This window comes from Strongylocentrotus purpuratus, unplaced genomic scaffold (assembly GCF_000002235.5).
Source record: "Strongylocentrotus purpuratus isolate Spur 01 unplaced genomic scaffold, Spur_5.0 spur5_scaffold_18, whole genome shotgun sequence".
In the NCBI taxonomy this organism is placed as follows: Eukaryota; Metazoa; Echinodermata; class Echinoidea; order Camarodonta; family Strongylocentrotidae; genus Strongylocentrotus; species Strongylocentrotus purpuratus.
This window is the reverse complement of record NW_022145603.1, coordinates 7,314,985-7,327,354: the sequence shown is the minus strand read 5'-3', so window position 1 is coordinate 7,327,354 and position 12,370 is coordinate 7,314,985. Positions and strand designations below refer to the sequence as shown.

General features: G+C 34.9%; 1 protein-coding gene across 1 annotated transcript; it reads left to right on the top strand.

Moving 5' to 3' along the window:
- The first annotated feature begins 548 nt into the window (after positions 1 to 548).
- LOC115925497 (fibropellin-1-like) lies at positions 549 to 9,499 on the top strand. The gene is made up of 16 exons (XM_030989461.1): positions 549 to 567; positions 1,400 to 1,489; positions 2,143 to 2,244; positions 2,694 to 2,795; positions 3,245 to 3,334; positions 3,779 to 3,868; positions 4,525 to 4,626; positions 5,083 to 5,184; positions 5,637 to 5,738; positions 6,193 to 6,294; positions 6,745 to 6,846; positions 7,291 to 7,380; positions 7,832 to 7,933; positions 8,383 to 8,472; positions 8,915 to 9,004; positions 9,447 to 9,499. The coding sequence occupies exons 1-16, from the start codon at positions 549 to 551 to the stop codon at positions 9,497 to 9,499; spliced, it is 1,428 nt and encodes a 475-aa protein (XP_030845321.1).
- The last annotated feature ends 2,871 nt before the right edge of the window (positions 9,500 to 12,370 follow it).

Here is a 12,370-nt window from a genome sequence, read left to right as displayed (position 1 = left end):
CTGACTGTAGGTGTTCAGTGAATTGCTTCAACGGTTCCATACCGCTCCCACTCTTAGGTCACTATGCCAAGTCACATTATGCAGCTCTGTGTTCAGTGAACTATCAAGGACCCATCTTACCAGCATGTCGGTCCCTGTATCCAATCTAATTTTGTAGAATGAAAGAAATAATTACAAGTTATTTTCTTTCATTTATTTGCAAGCAGAGGTAAGGAAATGAATCCAATATTATCTTTTGTACATCAAATTAATTACTAGGCATAACTGACCCCAAACAGTTTTCAATTGCCCCTATTACCCCAAAATAGAATTTTCCAATTGTCCCTACCAACACAACCACCCCAATGCACATACGCAGTGAGTGTGCTTAGTACTTTGCTGCTATTTTCTTTGAACAGATCATGAAACTATTCTCACCTGGATTTGTTTCTGGCCTGTGGCATTCATGATTCTTGAAAAATAGATGTACTTTCCCAGTGCTTCCTTCATGCAAGTGAAAATTGTATCTACTGCATCTGAAACTAAGTGAAAGCAAAAACATCATCATAATGTCATTACCACTGAGGTGTAGGTACTGGTAGTGAGACATGTACATCATCTGGTATGGTGCTTGCTTGGAAAATTCTTTAAAATACGAAGTAGAGTTGGGCAACATTTGCGGGTATTAAGAACAATTGTTTAAAAGAATTGTTGTATAGGGTAAGGGACAAAGGCAAGGGTACTAAAGTGCTGCCTTTGAATATAACAAACACAGAGTACAGATAATGAGAGAAACTAAGCTAAACATGTAGACATTGTTCCCCAAAAGGTAGACTACTCATGATTACTTCAGTCTCAAAACAAAAGTGTTCCCTTTTCGGATGGTGCCATTTATTCATTTTCAGGGCAGGACTGTATCTAATTTCCAATTTTTAATTAAATGTTCATTCATGTCCTTCTTTGCTTGTAAGGTAAATCATTGAATTCCCTAACAGTTAACCAGAAGGAGCTACATCCCAGGTCATCTCAGCTCAGCATGATGATAATTTTCATAACTCCCTTTGCCCTTGGCCATGTTGATGTTGGCCTTGGGCTTGGAGAACAATTGGTGAAATACACCTCCACAAATGTAAAATTCTAAACAAGTTTTACAAATGATCATATAAATAAATTACAAACATATGAGACTTAAATATAAAATTAACATAATTCAATGACTTAGGTATATACTCATTTTAAACTTAAGTTCATTTTAACTTTTGCTTGAAGAGTATTCTAAGAAAGACTTATCCGTCATACTGGCTGATAAGACGACCATTCCACATTGTACTTTTGTCATTCATGCATTTCGAATTTCCACTTTTAAAGTGAATGACATGATTTGTCATTAAATTTGAGGATATTTCTCTCCTCTTTGTAGTTGACTGTGCTTTATGTGAAAACGGAGCTAACTGTGCGAACGAGGAATGTACATGTGTAGGACCTTTTGCTGGACCTCTCTGCAGTGATGGTAAGATCTTTTAGGATTTCGTCATTTTTGGGGGAAAAATACATTCACCACTTTTGAAATGACTATTTGTATTCGGGTATCGACAATATTTACAAATTGTCTTTCATCTCATTAATGCACAGAGATAATAAGGTGAAATGCACCTTCACAAATGTTACATGTTCTAAACAAGGTTTACAAAAGATCATATCAATAAATTACAAACATATGAGACTTAAATAAAATTAACATAATTCAATGACTTAGGTATATACTCATTTTAAACTTTAGTTTATTTTAACTCTTGCTTAAGGAGCATTCTAAGAAAGACTTATCCGTCTTACTGGCTGATAAGACGACCATTCCACATTGTACTTTTGTCATTCATGCATTTCGAATTTCCACTTTTAAAGTGAATGGAAAGATTCGTCATTACATTTGAGGATACTTTCTCTCCTCCTTGTAGTTGTCTGTGCTGATGCCACGAGCCCATGTGAGAACGGAGGTTCCTGTTGCTTAAGGAGCATTCTAAGAAAGACTTATCCGTCTTACTGGCTGATAAGACGACCATTCCACATTGTACTTTTGTCATTCATGCATTTCGAATTTCCACTTTTAAAGGGAATGGAAAGATTCGTCATTACATTTGAGGATACTTTCTCTCCTCCTTGTAGTTGTCTGTGCTGATGCCACGAGCCCATGTGAGAACGGAGGTTCCTGTGCGAACGAGGAATGTACATGTGTAGGACCTTTTGCTGGACCTCTCTGCAGTGATGGTAAGATCTTTTAGGATATCGTCATTGGGGGGGGGGGAGAAATACATTCACCGCTATTGAAATGACTATTTGTATTCGAGTATCGACAAATAATTACAAATTGTCTGTGATCTCACCAATGCACAGAGATAATAAGGTGAAATACACCTCAACAAATGTAAAATTCTAAACAAGTTTTACAAATGATCATATAAATAAATTACAAACATATGAGACTTAAATATAAAATTAACATAATTCAATGACTTAGGTATATACTCATTTTAAACTTAAGTTCATTTTAACTTTTGCTTGAAGAGTATTCTAAGAAAGACTTATCCGTCTTACTGGCTGATAAGACGACCATTCCACATTGTACTTTTGTCATTCATGCATTTCAAATTTCCACTTTTAAAGTGAATGGAAAGATTCGTCATTACATTTGAGGATACTTTCTCTCCTCCTTGTAGTTGTCTGTGCTGATGCCACGAGCCCATGTGAAAACGGAGGTTCCTGTGCGAACGAGGAATGTACATGTGTAGGACCTTTTGCTGGACCTCTCTGCAGTGATGGTAAGATCTTTTAGGATATCGTCATTGGGGGGGGGGGGAGAAATACATTCACCGCTATTGAAATGACTATTTGTATTCGAGTATCGACAAATAATTACAAATTGTCTGTGATCTCACCAATGCACAGAGATAATAAGGTGAAATACACCTCCACAAATGTAAAATTCTAAACAAGTTTTACAAATGATCATATAAATAAATTACAAACATATGAGACTTAAATATAAAATTAACATAATTCAATGACTTAGGTATATACTCATTTTAAACTTAAGTTCATTTTAACTTTTGCTTGAAGAGTATTCTAAGAAAGACTTATCCGTCATACTGGCTGATAAGACGACCATTCCACATTGTACTTTTGTCATTCATGCATTTCGAATTTCCACTTTAAAGTGAATGAAATGATTTGTCATTAAATTTGAGGATATTTTCTCTCCTCTTTGTAGTTGACTGTGCTTTATGTGAAAACGGAGCTAACTGTGCGAACGAGGAATGTACATGTGTAGGACCTTTTGCTGGACCTCTCTGCAGTGATGGTAAGATCTTTTAGGATTTCGTCATTTTGGGGGAAAAAACATTCACCACTTTTGAAATGACTATTTGTATTCGGGTATCGACAATATTTACAAATTGTCTTTCATCTCATTAATGCACAGAGATAATAAGGTGAAATACACCTTCACAAATGTTACATGTTCTAAACAAGGTTTACAAAAGATCATATCAATAAATTACAAACATATGAGACTTAAATAAAAATTAACATAATTCAATGACTTAGGTATATACTCATTTTAAACTTAAGTTCATTTTAACTTTTGCTTGAAGAGTATTCTAAGAAAGACTTATCCGTCTTACTGGCTGATAAGACGACCATTCCACATTGTACTTTTGTCATTCATGCATTTCGAATTTCCACTTTTAAAGTGAATGAAATGATTTGTCATTAAATTTGAGGATATTTTCGTTCCTCTTTGTAGTTGACTGTGCTTTATGTGAAAACGGAGCTAACTGTGCGAACGAGGAATGTACATGTGTAGGACCTTTTGCTGGACCTCTCTGCAGTGATGGTAAGATCTTTTAGGATTTCGTCATTTTTGGGGGAAAAAATACATTCACCACTTTTGAAATGACTATTTGTATTCGGGTATCGACAATATTTACAAATTGTCTTTCATCTCATTAATGCACAGAGATAATAAGGTGAAATGCACCTTCACAAATGTTACATGTTCTAAACAAGGTTTACAAAAGATCATATCAAAAATTACAAACATATGAGACTTAAATAAAAATTAACATAATTCAATGACTTAGGTATATACTCATTTTAAACTTTAGTTTATTTTAACTCTTGCTTAAGGAGCATTCTAAGAAAGACTTATCCGTCTTACTGGCTGATAAGACGACCATTCCACATTGTACTTTTGTCATTCATGCATTTCGAATTTCCACTTTTAAAGTGAATGGAAAGATTCGTCATTACATTTGAGGATACTTTCTCTCCTCCTTGTAGTTGTCTGTGCTGATGCCACGAGCCCATGTGGAGAACGGAGGTTCCTGTTGCTTAAGGAGCATTCTAAGAAAGACTTATCCGTCTTACTGGCTGATAAGACGACCATTCCACATTGTACTTTTGTCATTCATGCATTTCGAATTTCCACTTTTAAAGGGAATGGAAAGATTCGTCATTACATTTGAGGATACTTTCTCTCCTCCTTTGTAGTTGTCTGTGCTGATGCCACGAGCCCATGTGAGAACGGAGGTTCCTGTGCGAACGAGGAATGTACATGTGTAGGACCTTTTGCTGGACCTCTCTGCAGTGATGGTAAGATCTTTTAGGATATCGTCATTGGGGGGGGGGGGGGGAGATACATTCACCGCTATTGAAATGACTATTTGTATTCGAGTATCGACAAATAATTACAAATTGTCTGTGATCTCACCAATGCACAGAGATAATAAGGTGAAATACACCTCCACAAATGTAAAATTCTAAACAAGTTTTACAAATGATCATATAAATAAATTAAAAACACAAATATGAGACTAAATATAAAAATTAACATAATTCAATGACTTAGGTATATACTCATTTTAAACTTAAGTTCATTTTAACTTTTGCTTGAAGAGTATTCTAAGAAAGACTTATCCGTCTTACTGGCTGATAAGACGACCATTCCACATTGTACTTTTGTCATTCATGCATTTCGAATTTCCACTTTTAAAGTGAATGGAAAGATTCGTCATTACATTTGAGGATACTTTCTCTCCTCCTTTGTAGTTGTCTGTGCTGATGCCACGAGCCCATGTGAAAACGGAGGTTCCTGTGCGAACGAGGAATGTACATGTGTAGGACCTTTTGCTGGACCTCTCTGCAGTGATGGTAAGATCTTTTAGGATATCGTCAATTGGGGGGGGGGGTGGAGAAATACATTCACCGCTATTGAAATGACTATTTATATTCGAGTATCGACAAATAATTACAATTTGTCTGTGATCTCACCAATGCACAGAGATAATAAGGTGAAATACACCTCCACAATGTAAAATTCTAAACAAGTTTTACAAATGATCATATAAATAAATTACAAACATATGAGACTTAAATATAAAATTAACATAATTCAATGACTTAGGTATATACTCATTTTAAACTTAAGTTCATTTTAACTTTTGCTTGAAGAGTATTCTAAGAAAGACTTATCCGTCTTACTGGCTGATAAGACGACCATTCCACATTGTACTTTTGTCATTCATGCATTTCGAATTTCCACTTTTAAAGTGAATGGAAAGATTCGTCATTACATTTGAGGATACTTTCTCTCCTCCTTGTAGTTGTCTGTGCTGATGCCACGAGCCCATGTGAAAACGGAGGTTCCTGTGCGAACGAGGAATGTACATGTGTAGGACCTTTTGCTGGACCTCTCTGCAGTGATGGTAAGATCTTTTAGGATATCGTCAATTGGGGGGGGGGGGGGGGGAGAAATACATTCACCGCTATTGAAATGACTATTTGTATTCGAGTATCGACAAATAATTACAAATTGTCTGTGATCTCACCAATGCACAGAGATAATAAGGTGAAATACACCTCCACAAATGTAAAATTCTAAACAAGTTTTACAAATGATCATATAAATAAATTACAAACATATGAGACTTAAATAAAATTAACATAATTCAATGACTTAGGTATATACTCATTTTAAACTTAAGTTCATTTTAACTTTTGCTTGAAGAGTATTCTAAGAAAGACTTATCCGTCTTACTGGCTGATAAGACGACCATTCCACATTGTACTTTTGTCATTCATGCATTTCGAATTTCCACTTTTAAAGTGAATGGAAAGATTCGTCATTACATTTGAGGATACTTTCTCTCCTCCTTGTAGTTGTCTGTGCTGATGCCACGAGCCCATGTGAAAACGGAGGTTCCTGTGCGAACGAGGAATGTACATGTGTAGGACCTTTTGCTGGACCTCTCTGCAGTGATGGTAAGATCTTTTAGGATATCGTCAATTGGGGGGGGGGTGGAGAAATACATTCACCGCTATTGAAATGACTATTTATATTCGAGTATCGACAAATAATTACAATTTGTCTGTGATCTCACCAATGCACAGAGATAATAAGGTGAAATACACCTCCACAAATGTAAAATTCTAAACAAGTTTTACAAATGATCATATAAAAATTACAAACATATGAGACTTAAATATAAAATTAACATAATTCAATGACTTAGGTATATACTCATTTTAAACTTAAGTTCATTTTAACTTTTGCTTGAAGAGTATTCTAAGAAAGACTTATCCGTCTTACTGGCTGATAAGACGACCATTCCACATTGTACTTTTGTCATTCATGCATTTCGAATTTCCACTTTTAAAGTGAATGGAAAGATTCGTCATTACATTTGAGGATACTTTCTCTCCTCCTTGTAGTTGTCTGTGCTGATGCCACGAGCCCATGTGAAAACGGAGGTTCCTGTGCGAACGAGGAATGTACATGTGTAGGACCTTTTGCTGGACCTCTCTGCAGTGATGGTAAGATCTTTTAGGATATCGTCAATTGGGGGGGGGGGAGAAATACATTCACCGCTATTGAAATGACTATTTTATTCGAGTATCGACAAATAATTACAAATTGTCTGTGATCTCACCAATGCACAGAGATAATAAGTGAAATACACCTCCACAAATGTAAAATTCTAAACACTTTTACAAATGATCATATAAATAAATTACAAACATATGAGACTTAAATATAAAATTAACATAATTCAATGACTTAGGTATATACTCATTTTAAACTTAAGTTCATTTTAACTTTTGCTTGAAGAGTATTCTAAGAAAGACTTATCCGTCATACTGGCTGATAAGACGACCATTCCACATTGTACTTTGTCATTCATGCATTTCGAATTTCCACTTTTAAAGTGAATGAATGATTTGTCATTAAATTTGAGGATATTTTCTCTCCTCTTGTAGTTGACTGTGCTTTATGTGAAAACGGAGCTAACTGTGCGAACGAGGAATGTACATGTGTAGGACCTTTTGCTGGACCTCTCTGCAGTGATGGTAAGATCTTTTAGGATTTCGTCATTTTGGGGGGAAAAAATACATTCACCACTTTTGAAATGACTATTTGTATTCGGGTATCGACAATATTTACAAATTGTCTTTCATCTCATTAATGCACAGAGATAATAAGGTGAAATACACCTTCACAAATGTTACATGTTCTAAACAAGGTTTACAAAAGATCATATCAATAAATTACAAACATATGAGACTTAATAAAAAATTAACATAATTCAATGACTTAGGTATATACTCATTTTAAACTTAAGTTCATTTTAACTTTTGCTTGAAGAGTATTCTAAGAAGACTTATCATCCGTCTTACTGGCTGATAAGACGACCATTCCACATTGTACTTTTGTCATTCATGCATTTCGAATTTCCACTTTTAAAGTGAATGGAAGATTCGTCGTCATTACATTTGAGGATACTTTCTCTCCTCCTTGTAGTTGTCTGTGCTGATGCCACGAGCCCATGTGAAAACGGAGGTTCCTGTGCGAACGAGGAATGTACATGTGTAGGACCTTTTGCTGGACCTCTCTGCAGTGATGGTAAGATCTTTTAGGATATCGTCAATTGGGGGGGGGGGGGAGAAATACATTCCCGCTATTGAAATGACTATTTGTATTCGAGTATCGACAAATAATTACAAATTGTCTGTGATCTCACCAATGCACAGAGATAATAAGGTGAAATACACCTCCACAAATGTAAAATTCTAAACAAGTTTTACAAATGATCATATAAATAAATTACAAACATATGAGACTTAAATATAAAATTAACATAATTCAATGACTTAGGTATATACTCATTTTAAACTTAAGTTCATTTTAACTTTTGCTTGAAGAGTATTCTAAGAAAGACTTATCCGTCATACTGCTGATAAGACGACCATTCCACATTGTACTTTGTCATTCATGCATTTCGAATTTCCACTTTTAAAGTGAATGAAATGATTTGTCATTAAATTTGAGGATATTTTCTCTCCTCTTTGTAGTTGACTGTGCTTTATGTGAAAACGGAGCTAACTGTGCGAACGAGGAATGTACATGTGTAGGACCTTTTGCTGGACCTCTCTGCAGTGATGGTAAGATCTTTAGGATTTCGTCATTTTGGGGGAAAAAATACATTCACCACTTTTGAAATGACTATTTGTATTCGGGTATCGACAATATATTTACAAATTGTCTTTCATCTCATTAATGCACAGAGATAATAAGGTGAAATACACCTTCACAAATGTTACATGTTCTAACAAAGGTTTACAAAAGATCATATCAATAAATTACAAACATATGAGACTTAAATAAAAATTAACATAATTCAATGACTTAGGTATATACTCATTTTAAACTTAAGTTCATTTAACTTTGCTTGAAGAGTATTCTAAGACTTATCCGTCTTACTGGCTGATAAGACGACCATTCCACATTGTACTTTTGTCATTCATGCATTTCGAATTTCCACTTTTAAAGTGAATGAAATGATTGTGTCATTAAATTTGAGGATATTTTCGTTCCTCTTTGTAGTTGACTGTGCTTTATGTGAAAACGGAGCTAACTGTGCGAACGAGGAATGTACATGTGTAGGACCTTTTGCTGGACCTCTCTGCAGTGATGGTAAGATCTTTTAGGATTTCGTCATTTTGGGGGGAAAAAATACATTCACCACTTTTGAAATGACTATTGTATTCGGGTATCGACAATATTTACAAATTGTCTTTCATCTCATTAATGCACAGAGATAATAAGGTGAAATGCACCTTCACAAATGTTACATGTTCTAAACAAGGTTTACAAAAGATCATATCAATAAATTACAACATATGAGACTTAAATAAAAATTAACATAATTCATGACTTAGGTATATACTCATTTTAAACTTTAGTTTATTTTAACTCTTGCTTAGGAGCATTCTAAGAAAGACTTATCCGTCTTACTGGCTGATAAGACGACCATTCCACATTGTACTTTTGTCATTCATGCATTTCGAATTTCCACTTTTAAAGTGAATGGAAAATTCGTCATTACATTTGAGGATACTTTCTCTCCTCCTTGTAGTTGTCTGTGCTGATGCCACGAGCCCATTGAGAACGGAGGTTCCTGTTGCTTAAGGAGCATTCTAAGAAAGACTTCCGTCTTACTGGCTGATAAGACGACCATTCCACATTGTACTTTTGTCATTCATGCATTTCGAATTTCCACTTTAAAGGGAATGGAAATTCGTCATTACATTTGAGGATACTTTCTCTCCTCCTTGTAGTTGTCTGTGCTGATGCCACGAGCCCATGTGAGAACGGAGGTTCCTGTGCGAACGAGGAATGTACATGGTAGACCTTTTGCTGGACCTCTCTGCAGTGATGGTAAGATCTTTTAGGATATCGTCATTGGGGGGGGGGGGAGAAATACATTCACCGCTATTGAAATGACTATTTGTATTCGAGTATCGACAAATAATTACAAATTGTCTGTGATCTCACCAATGCACAGAGATAATAAGGTGAAATACACCTCCACAAATGTAAAATTCTAAACAAGTTTTACAAATGATCATATAAATAAATTACAAACATATGAGACTTAATATAAAATTAACATAATTCAATGACTTAGGTATATACTCATTTTAAACTTAAGTTCATTTAACTTTTGCTTGAAGAGTATTCTAAGAAAGACTTATCCGTCTTACTGGTGATAAGACGACCATTCCACATTGTACTTTTGTCATTCATGCATTTCGAATTTCCACTTTTAAAGTGAATGGAAAGATTCGTCATTACATTTGAGGATACTTTTTCTCTCCTCCTTGTAGTTGTCTGTGCTGATGCCACGAGCCCATGTGAAAAACGGAGGTTCCTGTGCGAACGAGGAATGTACATGTGTAGGACCTTTTGCTGGACCTCTCTGCAGTGATGGTAAGATCTTTTAGGATATCGTCATTGGGGGGGGGGGGGAGAAATACATTCACCGCTATTGAAATGACTATTTGTATTCGAGTATCGACAAATAATTACAAATTGTCTGTGATCTCACCAATGCACAGAGATAATAAGGTGAAATACACCTCCACAAATGTAAAATTCTAAACAAGTTTTACAAATGATCATATAAAAATTACAACATATGAGACTTAAATATAAAATTAACATAATTCAATGACTTAGGTATATACTCATTTTAAACTTAAGTTCATTTAACTTTTGCTTGAAGAGTATTCTAAGAAAGACTTATCCGTCATACTGGCTGATAAGACGACCATTCCACATTGTACTTTTGTCATTCATGCATTTCGAATTCCACTTTTAAAGTGAATGGAAAGATTCGTCATTACATTTGAGGATACTTCTCTCCTCCTTGTAGTTGTCTGTGCTGATGCCACGAGCCCATGTGAAAACGGAGGTTCCTGTGCGAACGAGGAATGTACATGTGTAGGACCTTTTGCGGACCTCTCTGCAGTGATGGTAAGATCTTTTAGGATATCGTCATTGGGGGGGGGGGGGGGGGAGAATACATTCACCGCTATTGAAATGACTATTTGTATTCGAGTATCGACAAATAATTAATAAATTGTCTGTGATCTCACCAATGCACAGAGAATAAGGTGAAATACACCTCCACAAATGTAATTCGCCTAAACAAGTTTTACAAATGATCATATAAATAAATTACAAACATATGAGACTTAAATATAAAATTAACATAATTCAATGACTTAGGTATATACTCATTTTAAACTTAAGTTCATTTAACTTTTGCTTGAAGAGTATTCTAAGAAAGACTTATCCGTCATACTGGCTGATAAGACGACCATTCCACATTTGTACTTTTGTCATTCATGCATTTCGAATTTCCACTTTTAAAGTGAATGAAATGATTTGTCATTAAATTTGAGGATATTTCTCTCCCTTTGTAGTTGACTGTGCTTTATGTGAAACGGAGCTAACTGTGCGAACGAGGAATGTACATGTGTAGGACCTTTTGCTGGACCTCTCTGCAGTGATGGTAAGATCTTTTAGGATTTCGTCATTTGTGGGGGAAAAAATACATTCACCCTTTTGAAATGACTATTTGTATTCGGGTATCGACAATATTTACAAATTGTCTTTCATCTCATTAATGCACAGAGATAATAAGGTGAAATACACCTTCACAAATGTTACATGTTCTAAACAAGGTTTACAAAAGATCATATCAATAAATTACAAACATATGAGACTTAAATAAAAATTAACATAATTCAATGACTTAGGTATATACTCATTTTAAACTTAAGTTCATTTAACTTTTGCTTGAAGAGTATTCTAAGAAAGACTTATCCGTCTACTGGCTGATAAGACGACCATTCCACATTGTACTTTGTCATTCATGCATTTGAATTTCCACTTTTAAAGTGAATGAAATGATTTGTCATTAATTTGAGGATATTTTCTCTCCTCTTGTGTAGTTGACTGTGCTTTATGTGAAAACGGAGCTAACTGTGCGAACGAGGAATGTACATGTGTAAGGAACCTTTTGCTGGACCTCTCTGCAGTGATGGTAAGATCTTTTAGGATTTCGTCATTTTTTGGGAAAAAATACATTCACCACTTGAAATGACTATTTGTATTCGGGTATCGACAATATTTACAAATTGTCTTTCATCTCATTAATGCACAGAGATAATAAGGTGAAATACACCTTCACAAATGTTCATGTTCTAAACAAGGTTTACAAATCATATAAATAAATTACAAACATATGAGACTTAAATAAAAATTAACATAATTCAATGACTTAGGTATATACTCATTTTAAACTTTAGTTTATTTTAACTCTTGCTTAAGGAGCATTCTAAGAAGACTATCCGTCTTACTGGCTGATAAGACGACCATTCCACATTGTACTTTTGTCATTCATGCATTTCGAATTTCCACTTTTAAAGTGAATGAAATGATTCGTCATTAAATTTGAGGATATTTCTCTCCTCTTTGTAGTTGACTGTGCTT